The 25,339-nt window shown below is 42.1% G+C and overlaps 1 protein-coding gene across 1 annotated transcript; it reads right to left on the bottom strand.

The window, feature by feature from the left end:
- Window positions 1-4,118: 4,118 nt before the first annotated feature.
- On the bottom strand, window positions 4,119-23,900 carry EIF2S2 (eukaryotic translation initiation factor 2 subunit beta). Its single transcript, XM_032419693.1, has 9 exons — window positions 23,686-23,900; window positions 18,331-18,508; window positions 16,759-16,862; window positions 12,159-12,294; window positions 11,007-11,107; window positions 10,011-10,159; window positions 7,303-7,359; window positions 5,229-5,314; window positions 4,119-4,598 (listed from the first exon to the last, which is right to left on the bottom strand). The coding sequence occupies exons 1-9, from the start codon at window positions 23,698-23,700 to the stop codon at window positions 4,423-4,425; spliced, it is 1,002 nt and encodes a 333-aa protein (XP_032275584.1). The 5' UTR covers window positions 23,701-23,900; the 3' UTR covers window positions 4,119-4,422.
- Window positions 23,901-25,339: the final 1,439 nt, after the last annotated feature.

The following is a 25,339-nucleotide window of genomic DNA, read 5'->3' as shown; positions in this document are numbered from 1 at the left end:
GTTGTATTAATAAAACAGAACCCATGCTTAAATCAAGGGGCAGTGATGGGAAGGGTTCAGGAATATTTTATCAGGGAAGGTTTGAAAGGACAGGAGCCATAGCAGCCACGGGGCACCCAGCAAGTGTTTGGTCTTTTCTTCTCAAAAAGCACCATCAAGGCAACAAAGCTCCAAGGGCGATGCCTCTGTTGCACGTTGTTGGGAGGGTTTGATGCCCCTATGGCCAAGGGTGGCAGGGTTTATCAGGATCTGAGACAAACCATCATCCCTCCCAAGAGCAGTCTTCAATGGGAAGTCAGTAAACCCACCACCACCATAGAAATAGAAGTGATGGGGCGCCTGGGTGGCTTAGTTGGTTAAGCGACTGCCTTCGGCTCAGGTCATGATTCTGGAGTCCCGGGATCGAGTCCCGCATCGGGCTCCCTGCTCGGCGGGGAGTCTGCTTCTCCCTCTGACCCTCCTCCCTCTCATGCTCTGTCTCTCATTCTCTCTCTCTCAAATAAATAAATAAAATCTTTAAAAAAAAAAAAAAGAAATAGAAGTGATGGGGCGCCTGGGTGGTTCAGTCGTTAAGCATCTGCCTTCGGCTCAGGTCATGATCCCAGGGTCCTGGGATCGAGCCCCGCATCGGGCTCCCCGCTCGGCGGGAAGCCTGCTTCTCCCTCTCCCACTCCCCCTGCTTGTGTTCCTGCTCTCACTATCTCTCTCTGTCAAATAAATAAATAAAATCTTAAAAAAAAAAAAAAAAAAGAAATAGAAGTGATACCTACAGTTTTCACTTAGCTACCCTAAAGTCTCCTGCCCACTGACCCTGGAAATTCAGTCTAAGGGAAGTATTCCACAGAAGGAAAACAGTTCCAAGTGCCAGGCAGGGTTAAGCACTTTACATATACTATCTCACCATCTTTTTTTTTTAAAGATTTTTTTATTTATTCATCTGAGACACAGAGATAACAGCGCATGAGCAGGAAGAGAGGCAGAGGGAGAGGGAGAAGCAGGCTCCTTGCTGAGCCAGGAGCCCGATGTGGGGCTGGATCCCAGGACCCTGGGATCATGACCTGAGCCAAAGGCAGACGCTTAACCATCTGAGCCACCCAGGCGCCCCATATCTCACCATCTTTGAGGTAGACATTTTCCTATTTCATAGGTGAGAATACAGGATATAATCATTGGCAGAGGACTGCCACTCCAGACTGCTCAGAATCCATACTCCTAGCAGTCTTAAGAATTAGCAAATACTCATCCAAGCACTGATTTAATAAACTATGGTATAATATGGATGGACCTCTTTTCAGTTTAAAAAAATTATGAAAACTGTACTAACTTGGAAAAATGTTGATAGGATTATGGGAATTAAGTTTTTAATTATAAATCCATCTTTTCGGAAAAAGACCACATGCTACAAAGCCCAAATTCTAAAAACACATTGCAAAATCTAATGTTCTGTTGAAATGTGAAACCTTAGAATTGCCAAAGCAAAGGATCTGGGTGGGGGAAGGTCAGGTCAGAACTGGGGCCTCATATACCACAGCAGCATATTTTTCAAGATGTCCAGCCAAACGCTTTTTTTCCTGTAGAACACTTTACATTGCAAGATGTCTGTGGGGGAGGGGCGCCTGGGTGGCTCAGTTGGTTAAGCGACTGCCTTCAGCTCAGGTCATGATCCTGGAGTCCCTGGATCGAGTCCCGCATCGGGCTCCCTGCTCGGCAGGGAGTCTGCTTCTCCCTCTGACCCTCCCCCCTCTCATGTGCTGTCTCTCTCACTCTCTCTCTCTCAAATAAATAAATAAAATCTTTAAAAAAAAAAAAAAAAAGATGTCTGTGGGGGAGAAGGGGCTATAAAAGTCTACATATTTTGTGCCTCTTTTTTTATTTTTTTTTTTAAGTGCAAGAGAGAATAAGCATGAGCAGTGGTGTGGGGGTGAGGAGAGAATCTTAAGCAGGCTCCACGCCCTGCATGGAGGCTGACGCAGGGCTCAATCTCATGACTGAGATCATGACCTGAGCCGTAATCAAGAGTTGGACACTTAACCGACTGAGCCACCCAGGCACCCCCATTCTAAAGTGCTGCTTTTAAAGAAACTCATTCAAGGGGCACCTGGGTGGTTCATTTGGTTAGGTGTCTGGCTTTGGCTCAGGTTGTGATCTTGGGGTCCTGGGATCGAGCCCCACATTGGGCTCCACTCAGCGGGGAAGTCTGCTTGTCCTTCAAGCCCACCCGCCCATTTGCTCTCAAAAATCTTTAAAGAAACTCATTCAAGTCTTGGAACACCTACAACTTGCTAGGAACTGCTTGCTCTCAGTAGTTAGGGGTGCATGAGTGAACAAAAACCCTTGTTCTCGGTGCCTATGTTATGGTGGGCTGGGAAGGGAAACTATTTTACATGCAGTGGGAAGGTGGAAATGCGGGAGTGAGCCAGGATGGGGTCAGAAAAGGTTTTTCTGAAGACTAAAGATCTAACTGCACATTTATGTGCTCATGAACATGCACATCAGCATACTAAAGACTTACGCATTCATGGAACCTCTTTAGTCTCAGACTTTTTTTTTAAACCACCAATGGAACCCTTTTTTCCCCTTTGCATAATTAGAAACACTCTTCAAGATGGTTTCCTAAGACACTCTGGAAACGATCTTATTCCCTTCTCACAACCAAACCTGGCTCTTGATCAAAAACCCTCAGGGTGCCTTTTGTCACCCTGTAGAAGGTTCCTTGCAGCCGAGCTGGTTGGTGTGAGGTAGTAGAGACAGATGAAGCTGATGCTACTGTGAATGGGTAACGTAGGGCAGCCCAAAAGTGAGTGGGTTAATAGTTAATTCCATTTTAATCAGTCTTAAAGGGTTCTATCAGTCCAGAAACTGTTCTGAGAATTAAGTTAAAATTGGGTTGAAACTGCAACAACTGTGTGCCAACCTGTCACACAGGCAAAATGGTAAAATCCTGTCTTCCCTAAGGAGTCCCACTAAAGTAAAAAGAAACGAATGAAACACATAGATACACACAAAAGCAGTGGAGTGCTAATTACACAAGAGGCACTAATCCTTGCTTTATTCACGTAGTAACATCGGACACTGGGAATTGTGTGGGCGTAGATAAAAAAGGAAGACGGCATCATAAACAGTTGAGTTCATCAGGGCAGTGGTGGCAGCTCAGCCAGTGTGTGGTCTCCCTGGGACCCACTGGGTCGAGGGACTACTCTGCTCCCTCCAGCATTTCATGGCCAACACTTGGCCTGTACTTTAAGCGTCACAGTGATTAAAAAAAACATGGTTAAGACACTGAGGGCTGAGCGACTGCTCCTGGGGCCACTTAGCCATCGAGACTGTGAGGGGCAGCGTTATGCCCTTACCGTCATGTGCTAGGCAGATCACAGCAAACACATGAAATGATCTTTCTCCCTGTGCTGAATGGAGAAACAGCCTTTCAGCCAGATCATCAGGCGGCAGAACTCGAGGCAGCAAGAGCACCATCACCTCTTGGTTTCTCATGGTCACACTGAAGCTACTTTTAATACAGGAAACAGAAAAGCATTTGTAGTGGGTCTTTTCAAACCCAGAACCGAAGTTGGGGAAAAGAAAAGCTTTCTCTAGCATCATAGTTTGCTCAGTTCTGTGTGGTACGACATGCCGCACTGCTTCCTCACCAACAGACGCCCAACTAGGGTTTTTCTCAGTGTGCTGGTTACAAGACATACTTAAAGACTTTATTTCTAAGATTTTTTTTAGTGGCCAGTATAAGAAAGAAAAATTCGGAGGGAGGGAGGGAGGGAGGGAACCTAGCACCTTGTGTTCCCCTCACGTGGTAACAGCTGGAGGACTTGGCAGTGAGGTAGTAGCAACAATCCTCACATAAGTAAAGGAATTCAAATAATCTATGTAATCTTTCCCTGGACACTGAAAACAGGCTGTCCTCCCAGATCTCCTGTTCCAACCACCCTCTCACGTGAAGCTTTATCTCGAGACAAGCTGAGAAGAATAACAGCTGCCCAGCTGAAGCACCTGCCAATGGCCGGTTTCTCAGGATGAGGATAGAGAGACCTCACCAGAGGTCAGGCGCCAACTGTTTTTGCTGAATTCATTAAGCATAATTTTTATAGAAAACTGAAGGACAAAGCAAATTGAAAGGATCACTGTTATAATAACTTTAATTTATCTTGCATTTTACATAAGTCTATGAACGATTTTAAAAAAGCACCGCCTTACCCCATCACATTTTTCTGACAGTTGTTAAAGTAGGCAATGAGTATGTCAACAGCTTGAGCATTGGCATCCTGCAAGGATTTCAGACCAACCAGCCACACGCCAAAGAACCTGGCAGCTTTTCTATCTTGTTTTTTAATACAGTCGTATGTCCACTCTGATGGTAAACCTGTCCAGCCAAATCTCCACAACACACTTTGCAAAATCCGTGGTGGCAGCCAGTTAGTTAGCTTTGGCACGGAGCTGTGCTCGCTTGCCTGTGACAGCCTGGAAGCCGGTTTTGATGCTGGCAACAGAGCATCGAGAATGACAAGTTTCGCACTGTAAGAAATAGAGTCGGGTGTCCTTTTGCAGGATTGTGTCTGGTGATCGGCACGTGTGACAGGTAACGTACTCCTCTGCAGGAAAAGCAACATACAAAATTACCTGGCGGCTGCAGTGAGCCAGAGGTTTCTTCCCTCTGAAACATCTTCTACCATGAACTCCACAAGCCCAGGCTGGCACCGAGACCAGGGAAAGCTTTAGCTTAACTTAGATATTCTAGGGATAAAAAGACACAAGCTGTTTGCTGTGATGCTTCAGGTACTAAACCAAGGTTTGAAAAAAGACTCCAAATGTCCAAGGAGGCAGGGATGACTGCCAGATGCCATTCCTGGTTCTGTCCACAGGAGAGCCACTAAGAACTCATTAGCTTTCCTAGGTGGGAATACACCTGCCAATTTTAAGTGATTAGGAAGATGATAAAAGGCAGGCCAAGCCTGATTGCAAAGAGATTTCCCTGACTTGGCCTTCAGCCTAGAACCAAGCAGCATCCTTGATCTGCTGGGCCTTAAGAAATCAAAACCCTTCTTCTCTGTACCCGTAAGCAGCTACCAAGAGTAGCTGTCCCATCTTCCCATCATTTTCCCTCATCTTTGAAGGCGAAGGCCAGCCTTTCTAGCTTCATTAAAAAACCTGTAGATCTCCCCCAAAATATTACAGCCTGATTGAGAACATTTCAGAATGATGTAATTAAATTATACACTTACTGATATATCTTCTCAAAACATTTTCTATCTGTTTCTGTTGGAATCTTCCTTTGATTACAAGTTGATTATTACCATCTATAGAACCACTATGAGAGAAAAGAAAAGTATCTCCATTATTATTGTTTCCTGTAAGAAACCAAATTCCAGAGCCTATTTAAAATATATTCAATGGCATAGGACGAGTTCTAGGAGCAGTGCTATACTACCTGATTTTTCAAAATTTATTTTTAAGTAGTTGGTGCCTGATGACGTACTCCTGTTTCCTAACACTGAATCCAATTTCAACCAATTATATCTCCAGTGACACAATCAGATTTATGATTAAGTCTAACAAAATTGATTCCTAACTGTGTGTGATAGCTTATTCATCCAACAAAGGAAAAAGACACTTCTACTGAATGTATAGCATGTACAAGGCAGTGAGGGGGGTCTATAAATATAAAAACAGGAAGGGAACTATATCTTCAAAAATTCTAAGCACCAAATGTTTTGACTCAGTCATCGAGTTGATGAAAATATGCTAAAATGGGTTACGGTAATGGTTGTTCAACTATGTCAACACATTAAAAACCATTCGTACATTTAAATGTGTGAATTGTATTTCTATAAAGCTGTTACCAATAAAGAAGTACAGGTGAAATCACAGGTCACATGTTGTCAGTGGTGCTGACGAGCACTTTTGATAAGGTAAAGCTTTGCCCTAGACGTTATCATCTGTTACAAATCACAAAGTCAAACAACAAAATTCAGCCAGGTAGCATTAAATTTGTATTTGTTTTGCATCTCATAAAACTGACTTTTTAAAGAACCTCTCCTGTGATTCTCCTTTAACTATAAAGCTTTATCATCCTCCATGGACTGTAACCCTTAATCTCCAAGCTACGGTGATTCCTAATGCTTGATGTAGGAAAATTTTTTCCATTCACTGTCAAAAGATACTGAATTTTCTCAACAACCCCATAAGAGCCCACTGACCATAAGTTCACTGGTTACAACAATCCCACCTCTACAAAAACTGTAAATTATTCCGAGAAGTAGGACACCGCTAGTTTTTATTCCTTCATTAGTTTCTGCAAGTTAAGAATAGTGTAACAAGTTTACATTTAAAACATTCTTCTACAACAGTCTACGTATCTACCACTAGTCAAATAAATTACTCCTTAACCCCACAGTGAGTGTAGTCAGTTCCAACAAACTGAGTTTAAATAGGAAGACTTTTGAGTAGGAAGACAGCAAAACACCTTAGTTATCTCTACAAGCCTTTCAAGAGCTCCAGCTCTAGAGACAGGCAGAGCTGAGTTACTACCTTGACGATGCTGGCTATGTGACCAACTCACTGTTTCCAAACCTGTAAGACGGGTAGTAGTAATTTCCACTTACAGTTCATGGGACTATTATTAACGACTGAGACAGTACCCCTAAAAGTGCTTGGCACGGTACCTGGCATACAGCAGGCACTCAGTATGTGTTACTCACCATTATCATGCTCTAAGTCTAGGTTACTTATTTTTAAAGGGACTTTTGGATTCCTGGTACTTACGGTCATACTCATTAGGATGGGCTCCGTGGGATACTGGTCTCCCTGAATGGGGACGGACTGGCTTGGTGCCTTCAACACGTGAGCCCCGAAGACAGGGAACTAATTACAGATCTCTGTTTCAATGTTTTCAAATCCCATGCCACTTGTCAGCCTATTTCTTTGATAGCCTATTAACAATTTAGAAAATAAATTCTGACCTAAGAAAATGCTTTCCTCTGAAGTCTAATATTTGATCCATAAGAAGACCCAAGAATTCTAATGACAGGAACACCAGCAGGCCTGTATGGATGAGCCACTTTTAACTCTGTTCCCTATTCCTAAGCAGCTAAGCTCTCAAACGATTTCCCTCCCTCACTGGCCTAAAAGTTCCTCTAATTAGCATTATGTGAATGTTTTTTTTTCTTTTTTTTTTTTTGGTGAAAGTTTTTTCTAAGGTTGTTATGTTATGTACCCTTTTCAAGTTATAAGAAGTTCCTCTGAAACATCCAGTACTACTATCTATAATTATATATAAATGTGAATATAGCTTCTTACCTTGTACCCAATTCAGCCAATAAAAATGCAAGGAGATGTTTGGGCTGACGATGTAATCTAAAAAGAAAGTGAAATATATAAACTTTATCCTTCACTGGAAATCTTACCGAATATCTAAAAAAAAACCATCCTGCTCATTGTTTTTATCTGTAATTACTCAACTATTTGGTGATTTTTAGTGCCTAGCTCATCAAACCCTGAAATAAAGATACATAGATACCATTTATTTACATTTTACAGCCCATAAAGCAACATGTTATTTATAAATACATACATGTGAGTAAATGTCTAGAAACATGTTCAGGAAAGGTAAACACCAACTTTAGAGGTTAACCTCTTTCTCTGAGAAGGAAGGTGAAAGAATCAGAAAGAGATACATAGATGTCCTTGATTGTAACTGTAAAACCCTCTTTTTAAAGAAGAAAAAAATCTGGGGGTGCCTGGGTGGCTCAGGGTTAAGTGTCCGACTCTTGATTTCAGCTCAGGTCACGATCTCAGGGTTGTGAGACTGAGCCCCGCATCAGGCTCCCTGCTAGGCATGGAACCTGCTTGGGATTCTCCCTCTCCCTTTCTAAAAAAATAAATAAAAAATAAAACCTTTAAAGAAGAAAAAGATCTGATGCACATGTGTCAACAGGTCAAAATACAAGAAACCTAGGCAATGGGACACTTGGCTGTTTGTTCTGCTAATCCCTATGTATTTCCTTTTTGAAAATCTTCATTACCAAAAAAAGGGGAACAATATATAGAGAAATACCTCATGGTACCACAAGAGCAGAAAAACTGAAAACAGCTTAAATATTCACAAGTGAGGAGCAGTTAAATAAGTTTTGGTACATCTATTCTATCCTGCTTTTGGAACAAGGCAGGTCTCTAAATACCCTCCCCCCGCCAAAGTACACATAGGAAAAAGCAAATACAGAGCAATGCCATTCAGTATTTAAACTTTTTAATACTATTCACTTGGGGGGCATCTGGGTGGCTTAATCAATTAAGTCTCTTGCTTTCAGCTCACGTCATGATCTCAGGGTCCTGGGATCAAGCCCCGCATTGTCAAGGAGTCGGCTTCCCCTCTCCCTCTGCTTCTGCTCCTCCCCGCCACATGCACATTCTCTCTCTCTCTCTAAAACAAATCTTTTCTAAAAAATAATTCTATTTACTTGGCATTGTTTGAACTTGTTCCAATAACCAGGTACTACTACAATTTTAAAAGTTATTTTTTCCCAAAGTGTAGTAAGTGAGGGTTGGTGAAAATATAATAGAAAGGTAAACTCCTACATTGCTAGTGGGAGTATAAATTGGTAGGAGCTTTCTGGAAAGCAATTTGCCAACATCTGCCATGAAAATAACCCATTCCTTTTCACTTGGCAGTTCCATTTTGGGAATTTGCCCTAAGCTCTATTCTGAGTTACTGTCAAGATACGTCTATTAGGATGTTTCCTAAAGCTTTGCCACTGATCATGAAAACTTGGAAGCAACCATATCCAACAAAGGAACTGTTAAAACGTGTTGCTACTCAAAACATTTCTGAAGACCACTTAATGACATGGGTAAAAGTTTTGTGATATATTAAGAGAAAATTCTGTTGAAAACCAGTATGATACTAATTTATTTAAAAATATCTACATGCACAATACTAAACATAAAAGTATTATGATTATCTCTTAATGGTGGACTTATAGATGATTTTTCATTTTCTTTAGCATGTCTGTATTTTCTAGTTTTTCTACAATAAGAATATACTACTGTTGTCATCAGCCAAAAGTCTAAAACCTTTTAAGTAATGCCTATAATGAAAACAAGTGATTATCTCAGGGTGGTAGAATTTTTAGTGTTTATTCTCTTTTTTGTTCATCACTGTTTTGCCTTTTATCTGCAATAAGCATGTATCATTTATGAAACTGAGTAACAAACAGTAGATAAATAAGGTCAGTTGCCCTAAAGAGCCTGTCAGAAAAGATGCAGCTGAGCTATGAGAAGTGCCAGGCCCAGAACATGACCTGGGGATGAGATACACATGGGAGGTGATGATCATTAAGAAAGCTGAAATCTCATGGGGCGCCTGGGTGGCTCAGTTAAGTGTCTGCCTTTGGCTCAGGTCATGATCCCAGGGTCCCGGGATTGAGCCCCCAGTCAGTCTCCCTGCTCAGCGGGAAACCTGCTTCTCCCTCTCCCACTCACCCTGCTTGTGTTCCCTCTCTCGCGGTCTTTCTCTGTCAAATAAATAAATAAAATCTTTAAAAAAAAAAAAAAAAAAAGAAAGCTAAAATCTCATCGACCATGTCTTGGCAATGACCATTCAAAGAAGAGGCACACCAAATAAAGCTGCTGTCCCAGAGATCACTTTTGCAGTTTGGCAGGCCCACCCCAGCCAGCCTAATGAGTTTTTCCACCTCCCTGGGCTCCCCAGGCTCCTGTCTGAGGACTACATTCAACCTCCTCCCTCTTCCCTCCATCTGGTTAAGATCCACTCTCATGGGTCAGCATGAGTTGGCTTCTCTCACCTCTGGATGCCTGATAAAGCAAGCCCTGAGACCTAGAACAGGAAGAACTGACAGACTTAAACTGTGACCTCCCTCAAACCAACCCCGACACTTGTGCAATCTTTTTCCTTCTACCTGCAACAAAGTGCACAGTAAGGACATTTAACATAGCCCCCACGGAGTATCTGGTATTTGGGGTGGAGGACTCTCCATTAACCAACTTACAGTTTACAGATATCTGTAAAGTTGACAAAAGAAGTTTTCTTTGTTCCTACTCGGACAACCTGTGGAGGTTTCATGACAAATTTCCTTTTCTCTCCAGCAACCATATCTGGATTCTTTTCCCTCATAATGTTGAATACTCGATTCAGTAGCTATAGAGAAACAATTGGTATTCACATACATTCTTATTAATAGCAGCAGTATAAAATTCCCACTCACTCTGTTTTACCTTCAAGCAAAGCAAACATCACTTTTTGCTAAACACAGTGCTCGCTTTAGCAGCGCATATACACTTTTTGCTAAACACACACACTTATCACTACGTGTTCTGGCATTGCCTTAAGAGCAGGACTCAATCCTCAACCAGGATCTGGTCAATTAGGGATGCTCAGCAATACTCAGTTCAAAGTTGAATGAAGGAGCCCTACTAATTTTGCTGTTTCTAGGGAAAGTATGTGATACGTGGAAAAGTACAATTCAGGAAAGCCCAAATAAACTCGACTGGCCCTAAATTAGTCACCCCCTTCCTCTATACTGCTCTCTCAATTAAGGGGCTCCATGTCCTCAGAAGTTCATGGATTCAGATGGAACAGTGAATACCATAATGACTGCTGAACTCTGGGCATCTGAGGGTATCTGGCAACACTGCACTGATTGTGTGACCTCTCTGGGTCTGTTTCAGGATCTGTTCTTCGATGGCCCTTCCAATTCAGTATAAAGATCTTGCTCTTCAGGTGCGCCCGGGTGGCTCAGTCGGTTAAGCATCCGACTCTTGATTTTGACTCAGGTCATGATCTCAGGGTCATGAGATGGAGCCTGGGCTCCGCACTCAGAGGGGAGTCTGCTGGAGGCTCTCTTTCTCTCTGCCTCTCCGCCCCCCACACTGTGCATGCTCTCTCTCGTGCTCTCAAATATTAAAAAATAAGTAAATAAAGATCTTGCTCTTCTTTGAATTTGAGTGAACATCTTAGCCCTTTTTCATAACAGAATTTATCTTACCTCCTCATATGTGTAGTCTCTTTCTGAGCCCGCCCAAGCAGGACCTGTCTGGTTACTGAATGAGATACCATCATCTTTTTTGCTGTCTTCATCTTCTAAAGCTACAGATAATAAAGACCGTAGAATGAGGGGTAGGCAGTAACAAAGTGAGGGTGGGGGGCGGAGGCAGATCTAGAGAAATGAAAGCTTCAAAGACATTTGTCTTCCCTCCCGCATAAAAGCATCAAGGCTCACAACCAACCTATTACTTCTTCAAGACAGGGATGTTACAACTTTCATAAATAACCCTTAACAGAGACCTCTCTAATTAGGAATTTGTGGTAACAGACACACCGAATTATTTCTTGATTTAACAAACACAAGATAACATAATGCACTGGGATAATTAGACGAAAAAAGTCCAGATGTTTTGAAGCGCTTAAGAAACATCCACATCCATTAAAAAATCCATCTGCTAACTACACTAAAGTTCTCTAAAGAACTTTAGCACTTAGAATAAAACAGCACTGGGGAGGGTATGTGTTCTGGTAAGCGCTGTGAATTGTGCAAGACTGTTGAATCTCACATCTGTACCTCTGAAACAAATAATGCAATATATGTTAAGAAAGAAAAAAAGAAGAAGAAGAATGTAGCAGGAGGGGAAGAATGAAGGGGGGGAAATCGGAGGGGGAGAAGAACCATGAGAGACGATGGACTCTGAAAAACAAACTGAGGGTTCTAGAGGGGAGGGGGGTGGGAGGATGGGTTAGCCTGGTGATGGGTATTGAGGAGGGCACGTTCTGCATGGAGCACTGGGTGTTATGCACAAACAATGAATCATGGAACACTATATCTAAAACTAATGATGTAATGTATGGGGATTAACATAACAATAAAAAATTAAAAAAAAAAAAAGAAAAAAATAAATAAAACAGCACTTTTAACCAAAAAAAAAAAAGAAACATTTAAACAGTTACAGTTAGTGTAATCCCAACTGCCAAATTTTTCCCCATGAAATCTTGAACTGTCATTATCAAGTTAGATACCCTTTCCTTTCAGTTTCCATTATCAGGCACTGGAAATAAGGAGAAGGGAAAAATAAGAAAGGTCATCAAAGAGACCAGGCCAAAGTCTTGAGTAACCTAGAAATGAGCTGCTGAGCCCCAATATTACCTTCATCTTTCTCTAGTATTTCATCCTCATCTGGGAACTTAACATTCTTCTTTTTCTTCTTTTTATTGCCAAGCATAATGTCAAGGTCATCCTCTGGTTCAGCTGGTTCTTGGATATCACTTTCAATCTTAAGATCCTAAGAAATTGAGATAAGAATCAACATTTTGATACTAGGACTATTTTTTTTTAAATGACATGGGCTGACATCATTTTGGAGGAAAACATATTCACAACTGAAGTTATAGATAAGCAATGTCTCTCACAAGTGAACCAAACTGGCTCAGAAAGTCTGTCATTTAGGGGCACCTGGGTGGCTGAGTCAGTTAAGCATCTGACTTCAGCCCAGGTCATGATCTCGGGGTCCTAGTATCGAGCCCTGTGTCAGGCTCTGTGCTCAGTGTGGAGTCTGCCTGTCCCTCTCCCTCTGCCCCTCCCCCCACTTGTGCCCTCTCTCAAATAAATAAAATCTTTAAAAAACAAATAAATAAGGGCGCCTGGTTGGCTCAGTCATTAAGCGTCTGCCTTCGGCTCAGGTCATGATCCCAGGGTCCTGGAATCAAGCCCTGCATCGGGGTCTCAGCAGAAGGCCTACTTCTCCTCTCTCCCACTCCCCCTGCTTGTGTTCCCTCTCTCGCTGTCTGTCAAATAAATAAAATCTTTAAAAAAAATAAAAATAAAAACCAAATAAATAGGGGCGCCTGGGTGCATCAGTCAGTTAAGCGTCTGCCTTTGGCTCAGGTCATGATCTCAGGGTCCTGGGATGGAGCCTCGCATCTGGCTCCCTGCTCAGCGGGGACTCTGCTTCTCCTTCTCCCTCTATGCTCTCTCTCTTGCTCACTCTCAAGTAAATAAATAACATCTTAAAAAAAAAAAATTAAAAATAAAGTCTGTCATTTAAACTGGAAGTTCTTTAAGATACCTTGTTTTTTAAAGGAGGCTCCACACCCAATGTGAGGCTTGAACTCACAACCCTGAGATCAAGAGTCACATGTTCTCCTGAGTCAGCCAGGCACCCCTCTTTAAGACAATTTTGTGGCATCTTTTCCTTTATTTTATCCATCAGTCTTGAGATCTTGTAATTATTGCCCATGTTTCCAAACCAGGCCACTGTCATAATCACCTGGGAATCTTTAAAAGATTCCTGTATCAGGGCACCTCAGTGACACAGTTGGTTGAGCATCTGACTCTTGGTTTCGGCTCAGGTTGTGATCTTGGGGTCGTGAGATCGAGCTCTGCATTGGGATTTGCACTCAGTGCAGAGTCTGCTTGAGATTTTCTCTCTCTCTCCCTCTGTCCCTCCCGCTCATGTGGTCTCTCTCTTTCACTAAAATAAATAAAATCTTAAGGAAAAAAAAAAGATTCCTGTATCTTTTGGTTGACAATCTTTAAGCAGGAACAGGGTTTAGGAGTATTTTAAAGAAGTTTCGAAGTATTCTGATGCAATCAATGGGAGCCATTTTTCCTCCTGACACCAAATACGTGGTTTTTTCCCACAGCTATCGTCCAGCTCTCTGACACTAACTAGGTGGCCTACGATTCAATTCAACTCTGACACTACTCAGGCTCAGTGACAGATTCCACAGGTTTAATGGCTCAGTCTCACAAGACTGTCCCAAGCACAGGGTCCCCATGTCTTACCCACACTTAGTCTGACTTGACTACAAATTCAGAACACCCCCCCCATTTAATAATCTGCTAGAACGACTCAGACTCAGAAAAACACTTAACTATTACCAGTTTATGATAAAGGATACAATTCAGTAACAGTCAAAAGGAAGAGATGCATAGAGCAAAAAAAAAAGGGTGGGGAGGGAGGCAGGTGCAGAGCCTTCTCTGGTTATACCACTCGCCCAACAGTTAGTTAGTGTTCACTAACCGTGAAGCTCTCTAACCCCCGCCGTTGAAGGGTTTTTACGGAGGTTTCATTATGTAGGCAGGATTAAATCATTGCCCATTGGTGGCTGAACTCAATCTCCAGTCCCTTTCCCTGGAGGAGTGTGAATGTGAAAGTTCCAATCCTCTCATCACGGCTTAATCTGACAACCAGTCCCCCACCCTAAAGCTATCCAGGGGCTCCCAGCCACTAATCATCTCTCAAAATGATACTTTTATCACTCCAGAGATGCCAAGGGTTTTAGAAGCTGTGTGCCAGGAACTGGGGACAAAGACCAAATATTTATTTTTTATTATACCACAGTCAGCTGGCACCAGATTGTGAAGAGGTCTTTGGGCATCATTTCAATAGATGACATCATGAAAGAGGGAAAAGGCAGAATCCAGAGAATTACAGTCACCTGATGAATGGATGGAGACAAGGTACAGCTTGATCCTAAGATTGGCTGCTATAGTTATGGATGTAAACAGGGCACTAGAAATGAGTCATACACACCCCAGAAGATCAGAAAAGGCCAGTCTCAGTCTCTAGTCTTCTAATGTCTCCATCCTTTTCACCAGCTTATCCGGCTTCCTACCCTCAAGTATGCTGTCAATATTACCTTATCAACATCTATTTTTACATGCCTACATCCTGAAAAACTCTGACACTGGCCACTGTAATTTCATAAATCTTAGCAGAAAAACTGGAATAGCTGGGAGTAAATGACACTCAGCCTTGAGATCCCAAATCCAGCTATGTAGTCTCAATGCCACATCTGGCCATCAAAAACCAATCAGCTCATGTGTAGTAGCTGGATAACACATACACGAGAAAGCAGATATTCAGTCTCTAAAATGACAGTCATTAAATGAGAAACTTAGATATACTGATACAAATTAGCACACAACAGCTGATTTCTAGTCCTATACTATTTACTTCATTCCAGCCAGATCTACTTCCAAACTGAGGCAAAGACCCAGTGAAACACAGAAAATGGCAGAGTGTTTTTCAAGATTTTTCAAAAGCCCTGTGATGGTCTGAAAATTCAGGTGGACGAGTAACCCAACATCCAGTATCTTAAAAACACTTTAGTTTCGAGTTAAACTCCTTGCCCTGCCTGATGAAGATACTTGTAGTAACAAGCTATGTTATGCCTTCAATAGTAGAGAAAAAAATATTTAAACACTTAGTAGGAGCAGAGCTTATAAGTGACTCTTCAGGACAAAAGCTACTAGAGGAACTGACCAACAAAACCTTGTTAACCAAGACCTTCTGTAGCACATCTGGTATGTCACCTCGTTACCCAGGATATTTAAACCTCTTTTGTTCAGTATAATCTGAATATTTCTTTCACAGTTTCCCTACAACAGTAGGAAGAGAAGAGAATCCCCAAACAGGGAGGGAATAAAGTAAATCCAGGTAAAATCATCTTGTTCTAAAGGAGTCTAAATTATTCCTGAACTAAAATAATCTCTGAAAAGGAAAAATATCTTATTCATTTCAGTACCTTAGCAATTAGCACACAATGCCTGACTCACTGTAATTACCAATACATATTTGCTGAATTAACCAAGCTATCAAAATTGTGACATTGTTTCCAAAACTGAACAAATTACTGTATACATTTCCTATTACATGTGAGACACACCTTATTTACTTGAGTTTGAGCAAATAAACTACCAAAGAAAAATTGGGGTAGAAAGCATAAAATGGGACACTTAATACATGTGTATGTGTGTTCTCATGCTTGCTCCTTCTCACTTGTATATACATAAAATTGCTATTACCCTGGATTTTTGAAATAGATGTGTGGGCTCTGCTCAGGATTCCTGGACAGGGTCTTTAAAATAGTAGCTCTAAATAAGGGAATAACAGACTTTCAGCTCCTTCTTGATCCATCCTCCTACTATTTACCCACCTACCCACCTATTTATCCATCCTTGTTCAAAAGAATTTTGAGATATTTATATCGGAAACTGATCCAGTAACAAGATAATCACAGGGCCTCATGTCCCTAAAAGACGAGAGAACCCCAAAATACCAGCCTAAATGCTCCTGTTCTCCTACAGGCCATAAAATCATCAGCCACCAACCATCACAAGCTGGGGTTCATTTTTTGCTGCTCAAAGGAACATGCATAAGTTTGTATCTTCAACATGCTACCAAAAGTCTAACAGAAGAAACCATATGGGGCGCCTGGGTGGCTCAGTCGTTAAGCGTCTGCCTTTGGCTCAGGTCATGATCCCGGGGTCCTGGGATCGAGCCCCACATCGGGCTCCCTGCTCAGCCAGGAGCCTGCTTCTCCCTTTCCCACTCCCCCTGCTTGTGTTCCCTCTCTCACTGTGTCTCTGTCAAATAAATAAATAAAATCTTAAAAAAAAAAAAAAAGAAGAAGAAGAAACCATATGAACATATGCTCCACAGGATTTCTCACTTACAGAAATAGCTCTCCTCAGCCAATCTCAGTGTGGTTAATGACCAAGGTCATTTTGTAATCATCTTAATGGCACTGCAATACAATGTGTTAAACTCAATTTATATTCCTTTAAACTGTTTAATCCCTTTAAGATACCTAGTCAGACACCCTCCCAAGAAAATGACCTTAACACTGATCAAGTACTTAATACCAAAAGCAAAGCTGTTGAGACAAGACAAAAAGAAACATGAGCTATTAGCAACCTTTCGAGAGGTCAAATTTTACCTTCAATAAGAAAGCAATACTACCTTTACACCTTCTTCAGCTTCATCAATATCAAATAACTTTTTTGTTTTTTTCTTCTTTTTCTTCTGATTAAAGAAGTTCAAGTCATCTAAATCATCAGAAGCATCTAAAAAGACAGATAATTAAGAGTATTAACAACTAGCAGAAAGTACAGCACAAACCGAGTTAAACCAACATTTCAGCTATTGATGAGTCAAGTCACCAGAATAGAGAGACTGGATACTAGTTAGTACAGTGGTATCTCTACAACCTAAGGTTATGGTTCTGAAAAACTCAATGGCAGGTCAAGTCAAAGCTTTGTAGGAAAATCCTGGTTAGGGGACCATGTTGGGAATATTTGCTTAGTAATCTGACCATACCATGCCTCATTATTCTTATGGCAAAGTCAGAGTTCTAACACAATTTCTAAGGGTCTCTAGTTTTATCTCTCCATTTCTGCCTACCCTCTCATCTACCAACCCTTAATTCCTGGTTCCAGTCCAACTAAACTACTTCCACTTCTTAGTGTAGTGTGTGTGGTCTCTTACCTAAGCCTCCTGTCGGCCCTCTCATATTGCACTTATCTTCATCTCACTGGATCTTGGTTAGAAGTAACTACCACCAAGAAGCCTTCTCTAAGCCTATCCCCTAACTGGGTTTTAAGTGCCCCCCAGGTGTCTTGAAAGAACCTTCTGTTACTCCAACAGAGGTACTTACTGGCTTACCTATCTCCCTACTGGCTACTAAGGTGCTATACTTTTTTCATCTAAATCCTAGTGGTTAGCTCATTGTTACTAAAATCAATCAACAAAGGGCCTTATGAAGTATATGACATTTGTTAAAATAAGGCTACAATTTGAAACTTTATCCACCATTAGTAATAATGGGTTTATTCAATAAGTCTTCCATTTGTCCTGCCCTATTGTACACTAAGAATATTTAGGATCCCTCTGCTACAAAGTTTTTCAAGGAGCTGTTTATGAATTCATTTTGTCTTATTACAAGAATGTTTTACTTTTCACGTTTTTTTTAAAACATGTACAAGATGCTTAGCACATGCTAGATGCTCAACGAATGTCAGTTCTCCCCATCGCCAGCAGTGTCTTATGTTCACTAGACATGAATCATGTTTATTGCATCACTTATTTCTAGTAATCAAATGGTGTCTATGTTAGAGCACAAGAGGGAATAACTAACGCTGGTGTCTAAATCCAAACATTTTAGGCTATAATTTTAATCTCTTTTTATAGATTCTCAGGTTTGCTAAGATACAAAACTGCCTATTTTGCTGCAATGTCTTTCTGCCTACACTCAAATACAACTACAATTAAAACTGGAAGAGACCTGACAGGTTAGACTGGAAAAACCAGGCCTGGAATGATGAGGTTTTGTCATCTCTGCAACTTGTGGATTTGGTAGGAATTTCTCTGGAACAAGTCTATCAGAAATCTGGCAAGATCCAGTGCACACAACATACTGATAGCCTCAACTTCACTTACCAGGCTGAGAGGTCACTGTGCACAAAATCTAAAACACTCACAGAAGAGAATCAGGTCTCATAGGACATCACTGACTCTTTCATATCTACAACTCACCCTTTTTCCTACTGTCCTCTTCATCGGCTTCTACATCTTTATCCTCAGTTGGCTCTGGTTCTACTTCTTTTGTTTCTGAGGACTGGGTTTCTTCTGTCTGGGCATCCCCTTCCTCATCTAACATAAAAGGCTTCTTCTTCTTCTTTTTCTTCTTGCTCATAGTAGGATCAAAAATCATCTGTTTAAAAAAAGAAAAAGGATCCAAGTGATTGTTTTTAAAGACACTCACATTCCAAATGTTGTATACTCAAAAAGTATACGCTTGAAAGTACAATATATGGTGCATTAAAGTACCAAAAAGGATTTTACAAACACAAACAAAAAGTCCATCCAACAACCTTCCCTTATTAGTAAAGGGGTGGGGGAGGGGTCTGGTTCGGAAACACATGCACATGCCTTGAAATTTGTAAATTCTCACAAGATACTGCAACTTCACTTTTAAATTTCACAAGCAAATTTGGAAACTTTATTTACGGCTGGTAACCTGGGGTTGCTATGCCAGGAGACCTGACCTGATAAAAAATTAAAACAAGAACTGCCCCCCCTCCCTGGCCAAGTTCAGACAAATCTTTAAGAAAATCCATCAGCAACCCTTCCTATAGCAAATCTCTGAGTAAGAGAAACTTCCATACAACCTTTTATTTTGCTTTTTGTTTCTGGAACATTAAGTTTTCTTAGTTATTTTAAATCTAATGTCCACTAGAGAGTAAGTGAAAAACTAAACTAATTTATAAACAACTTGTGCACACTGATCTCTTGGAAAAAAATATCGATCATTATTTTAGACACAACAGTTTAACAACATATAGAATAGATGCCTGGTACAATGTAAAGAGGTCTTTGAAGTCAAGCAGAATTGGATTCAAGTCCCAAGTATTTTTCTCTAAGTCCTTACCAATCTTTGTCCAAATTCTACCATGCTTAAATTTAGGATTTTGCCCAATGATCTGAGTGACAGAGAAGTATTTGAAAGCACAAGCCTGGAGTCCAACTGACTGAATTCAAATCCACTCTGGCACTTACTTGTGTTACTCCAGATAAGTTCTTGCCTCATTTATAAAATGGAGATTAGTAGTGGAACCAAAAACAAACCTAATAATGTTATTGGGAGGATTAAATGAGTAATTAAATATAAAACACTTCGCACAGTGCCTGGCACAGAAGTACTCAATGAATGTTAGCAATTATTATAATTTATGTAATGCTTTAGAGTTCTGACAAAGCATGGTATCTCGATTCCTATCACTGAAATTTCATCAACTCAGGTTGATTAAATTTCCAAGACATATCATGAAACTCTCAAAAAAAATTCCCAAAATTGATTCCAATTTACTTACATTTCTTTATGACCCAAGTACATTAGAGAAATTGAGCTACACTGAAACCAAACTAGGGTCTGTAATAAGGTAGGGTAGATATCGTCCTCACCCAATAAAGAAGGCTCTGCAAAACATTCTGGAAATTGATACAGCCTCATTTCAAAGATTTCCTCTGCTACCTTCACAAAGATTTAATTGTGCAGCAAATTCTGAAATGCAGTCAGTCTGAAGAACATTACTGAGCAAACTTAAGATATAAAAAATAAATAAATAAAAAATAAAGAAAATAGGAGAAACAGGAGGAAGTTCCCCACAGCTAATCTATTAGGTCCTGGGTCACTGTACATGGAATGTTGCAATCTATTCCAGGGAGGTATCCAGTTTATCCTCATTTACTGAAAGCGGAGATTTGGCAAAAGGACAGCATACTAGGCACTAGAAATTTGGTTGTCTGGCAGGGCTTACAATTTATTGCATTCTTCCCCAAGTATCAAGTTCCCTGGAATATTAATTATTTTTTAACTATTATTCAGCAAGACAGACCAAAGATAGGAGGGATTCTTAAATCAGAGGACAGCACCACAGTTGTCGTCTTACCCTCTGAATATCATTTATACTTAAGTGTACAGGCAAACAGTTTGCTTATAGCCTTGTAAAGAGTAATAAACATGCAGGAATTATATACTGAAGTAATTACATCTCTCTCAATTACTGTCTCTGGATACTTAACACATAAAGTCAGTGCCTCATATACTCACACCACATAGGAAAGTAGAGTTTAAATATAAGGAAACCAGGGATCCCAAAGTGGTGCCCAGAGCAGGACTCCCCCAAAATACAAGGCCATGTCAGTCCTGAGTAAAAAAAAAAGTTTTTGCCTTTTTTTTTTTTTTAAAAGATTTTCATGTCTGACTTACAAATTATTACACTCAAAATGTTTTATGAGACTAGTATGGTTTGAGAAGCAAATAGTTGCTGACAGTACACTTAGGAAAAACCACAGACTCTCTTGAGCTTTTTTTTTTTTTTTTTTAAGTCCACAACAAAGCTTTCAAAAACAGCTTCCCACTTTCAACTTTCCAGGCTGGGTTGGGTTGGAGAATGCTAAAATGCTTCATGAAAGTGGTAACCTACTCTCATCCATCAGAATTTACCCGAGATAACTTTATGGCCACACCACACCCAGGAGGCAAGTGTTAGTTACAGAAGAACCTAGAGAAGCAAGGTGAGAACAAATGCTAAATATTGTCATCCGTGGGTGATGGGATCCTGGGAGATTTTTATTTCTTTGTATTCTTCTGTGCTTTGTAAACTCTGTACAACACACATTCCATTTTTTTTTTTTAAAGATTTTATTTATTTGAGAGAGAAAATGAGGGAGAGAGAGCATGGGAAAGGGGAGGGTCAGAGGGAGAAGCAGACTCCCTGCTGAGCAGGGAGCCCGATGTGGGACTCTGTGGGACTCAACCCCGTCCCCGGGACTCCAGGATCATGACCTGAGCTGAAGGCAGTCGTTTAACTAACTGAGCCACCCAGGTGCCCCACACACATTCCATTTTTAATCAGAAACTTTTTTTAAGTTTAAAGCTTCTTTTGTAAAACATCCTACCATGTTGTGTGAAAACCTAATGGTTCTGACACCCTGTAAATGGGGCCTAGTAATAAGCAGTAATCTTAGCTATTGACAGCACTAAAAAAAATGGTCTGAAAAATAATGAATGCCTGCAGATTAGGATATTTTTCCATAATTCTAGAACACTGCTTTTTAAAGGTCATGGTGTTCCACTAGGTTAAAGAAAGTTGTATTTTGGTGAGTTTCTGGCTTAAGAAATGTATACAGTTTATTTTATGTCAATTATACATCAATAAAGTGTTTAAAGAAAGAAGGAAATGTGAAGAAAATAGGAAAAAAAAAAAACAGGTTCTTTAACCCTCTATCCTAGCCCAGAACTTCTACTCTTGGGGAGACCCTGGCAGTTTATAAATCATTTCCATGTACAACTTTTCACTTGATCCTTACATGTCTGTAAAGTAGTCAGAAGTTAAAGACTGGCCTAAGAATACTAATCTAGTCAATAGTACTAGAGGAACCAGACCCTGCACATACCTCCAGGGTTGAAGCCAAAGGCTGAGTTTCTAGTCCCACTAACTTGCTGTGTGATCTTGGGCAAGTTAACCTCCCTAGGCCCTAGTTTCCTGCCTATAAAATGAAGTTGGACTGGTAGACCTGTGAAGCGTTAAGCTGCTTACTACTTTATTGGCTTCTAAAGCCCTCTGCTGGAATGCTGGTTCTGCCATTTTTTGCTGGCAAAATCTTGTTCACCCTTCAATAATTTATTCACATTGCACTTCCTTCAAAACTTGATCCCACTGCTAAAACTGAATCCTCCAGCTCCCCAAATCGCTATGTTGAAATGGCCCTATTTCTTCTCCTGTAGCTACTAGTAGATCTCTTCACTCCCTTACAACACTTGTACTTTACCATAAACCCCATACACAGAATAGTACCCCACAGACCTACATAAGCACTGTTAAAGATTATGAAAAGCTGAGAAAATGGGTAGAAAAGAAACAAGCATGAAACACTGCCACTCTCAGAACTTCTGAAATACAGTGGCCAGAGCAATGTCTTGGAGTTCAGAGCATGACCTCCAAGCAAGAACCACCTACTTCATTTAGACTCTGTTATCTCCTAACAGAGCAAGAGCTTCCCAGTTACCTAGATGGAGGCAATATTGCATAGATCTGGAATTCTACTACTGGCTCCGCCACTTACTATTTAATCATGGGCATCATACAACTCTCTAAGCCTCAGTTCTCTCATCTCTAAAATGGGCATAATAACAATGATACCAATTTTACACAGTTATTGTGAAAATCAAATGTGAGACTGGAGTTGCCTCCTCCAGAATAAAGTCCAAATTCCTTAATTTGGTCTTCAAATCCCTCCACGAATTAGCCACCACTACGTCTCAATGGAATTAACTCTAAGCAAATTGGTGAATATCCTTTCTGTGAGCACATGTACTTGCCTTCTTAACCACTCCCTTTACCCTGTGATCAGGCCTTTCCACTACTGTGGAAATTCTAAGCATCGTTCAGGGTCTACCTAAAAAAACCAACGCTCGAGGAAGCCTAGATTTTTTCCTCCTCCTCCTCTCCAAGGCGCTATAGGCCAAGCATCCCAATATTTACAAAGTGAATTATAAATTCAAGAGCTTTTTTTTTTTTTGGCGGGGAGACCTGGCCGGTAAGCTGTAGCTTTCCCTCAGTCAATACTTACAGTACTTAAATTAAATTTCATTTTAAGCCGTTTGATTTTACGTGAACGGGTACAAATCTGGCTAAAAAGGATTTGAGAAAATTTGCTGAAGTACAAGCACGACGGTGGAAAAAGATCCAGCCAGCTTCGCAGCCCGATCTTCCCGCTCACGTCGCTGTGAGCTCTCTGTTCAGGGAGGCTCAGGGACTCCCGCCCTAAAACTTTCCGAGGTGAGTCACTTTTTGAGGCTGAAGGGTCTTTTCCTCTGTCCTATCTCCCTCACCCCTATAATGCTCAAGATGAGAATAAGGGCGGATACCGGCCAGGACAAGCCAGCCTGCAAAGTTTAACGAGGGCGCTCCGCCGGAGCTGACGGAGGCTCCTTTCACCACTCCCGGCGCCCAGCGAGGAGAGTTGGAGCCGCACTGTCAAATCGAAAGGAATGCAGGGGTCGGCAGCCCCAATCTCGTTCTTTTGGGGCATTACCCGGGCATTCAAGCCCCCTTCTGGGAGGGCGGCTCAACGAGCTCAAAATTCCGGAAATGCCGGCCACAGGAGGACGTAGGCCTCGGCGCCGCCACCCTGAGGAGAGCCGGGCGCGACCAGGCCCGCGGCTCCGAAGTCCTCACCGGCTCTATCGCTCCCAGCCGCTTAGGCCCGGGGGCCCCACATGGCGGCGGCCGGCCGCTAGGCCGCAGGCCCGGTCTCCCACACCGGGGTGGGTTAGACTCTCCGCCTCAGTCCTTAGCCCTAGAACCAGGCTCAGGCCCTCACCTCGTCCCCGGACATGGCTGCGGCTCGAGTGGGCTCGGCACGGACGGGAAGTCGGACGGGTCAGCCCCAGGCCCCGCGGGCAGCACTGCTCCTACCGACACTGCTCCTACCACCGCACTAGGCTCTTGCATCAGCTAAAGGGAACAACACCCCGCCCTCTCCTCCCAGGCGTTGGAAATACGCCTGCGCAGAGCCTGCCAAGGCGCAGGCGCACGGAGGAACCGCTCTGGAGCGCTCCGTCTGGCGCGAGTTACCAGGGGACGGCGCGGCGCGGCGGCAGGCAAGCCGGGACTTGTAGTCCGCCTAGAAGAGGCGGGCACTTACAGGACGGCCGCCCAGCGTTGCGTGCGCGTGTGCGACGTCTAAGGAAGCCGGACGGAAGGTTGGGTTTTGCAGTTGGCGGCTGTTACCTCAGTCTGTTTCTGGGCAGAGGTTTCCACGCTGTTGGGCAGGGCTTGTGGAGTGAATTCGGGGCCATTTCTCCTGGGTTAGGTGGTGGGTGGGAGGCTCAGTAATATGAACCCGTTAGGGCTTTAGGTTCCTTGCTACTACCTACACTATGAGCCCTTGAGGTGTTCCAGTGTTCGAGGAACTCAGAAGTTGGAGCTAGGGGTGCGCACCTCACTAAGAGGTTTTACTTAATGAGAAATTTAATCTGACATGCTGGATTCCAGCTTGGGAGGTCGGAAGCCAAAAGTTTTGAGGAGAGATGTCCCCTGAGAAGAAATGGACTGCCAGTAGTCTGTCAGGAAGCCTGAAAATACTTGTTCATGAAATCTCTGCTTGAACGCTCTGGGTGCCTCATGCAATTCCCCTTGAGGCATAATAACAGCAGTTAACCTTTGAAGGGGCTCTCACGATTGTGGATGGCCTCCAGCTGAAGACCGCTGACAACACCACTAAAGTTGAACGAAGTTGGCCTTATTGTCTCCTTGCAAGGAGGGAGACACACCATGAAGGACGGAGGCATTTCAGGAAGAGGGTGCCTGAAAGAATTTACAGGATTTGGACTTGTGTTAGGTAACCTCTAGGTGTGTTCAAGGAAGCAGGCCTTCTGTCTAGACTGGATGCTTTTAGGAGGTGGAGGTAATTCTATGACGGGATATTTTAATAATTCTTATAAAAGATTTATTTTTTTTTTAAAGATTTTATTTATTTATTTGACAGAGAGAGAGGCAGGGAGAGAGGGAACACAAGCAGGGGGAGCAGCAGAGGGAGAAGCAGGCTTCCCACGGAGCAGGGAGCCCGACACAGGGCTCGATCCCAGGACTCTGGGATCATGACCTGAGCTGAAGGCAAATGCTTAACGACTGAGCCACCCAGGCGCCACCAAAAGATTTATTTATTTTAGAGAAAAAGAGTGAGAGGGTGAGCATGTGGGAGGGGCAGAGGGAGAGAAGCAGACTCCCACTGAGCGCAGAGCCTGATGCACGGCTCCATCTCGCTACTCTGAGATCATGACCTGAGCTGAAAACAAGAGTCAGGGCTTAACCGACTGAGCCATCCAGGTGCCCCTTTAATTCTTATCTAAAAAAGGGAGAAGAACCAAGAGAAGCTGAAGTTATGCTTGATTATGAAGCAGCAGTCCCTCATGTTGGCCAGGAGAGGGGCATATTTGTTTTGTGTGTGTGTGATCGGGACAATGTTTTTGTTT

Source organism: Phoca vitulina, unplaced genomic scaffold (genome assembly GCF_004348235.1).
Source record: "Phoca vitulina isolate PV1807 unplaced genomic scaffold, GSC_HSeal_1.0 scaffold22, whole genome shotgun sequence".
In the NCBI taxonomy this organism is placed as follows: Eukaryota; Metazoa; Chordata; class Mammalia; order Carnivora; family Phocidae; genus Phoca; species Phoca vitulina.
Note: the sequence above shows the minus strand (reverse complement) of the source record. Positions and strands in the feature narration are given on the sequence as shown.

Excerpts from the sequence above, each read along its gene's own strand:
- EIF2S2 (XM_032419693.1), bottom strand. Across the intron at positions 7,360-10,010 it reads TTTACAGATATCTGTAAACT|ATTACATCGTCAGCCCAAAC; the intron begins GTAAGTTGGTTA and ends CTTTCTTTTTAG. Across the intron at positions 5,315-7,302 it reads TTGGCTGAATTGGGTACAAG|TGGTTCTATAGATGGTAATA; the intron begins GTAAGAAGCTAT and ends TTTCTCTCATAG.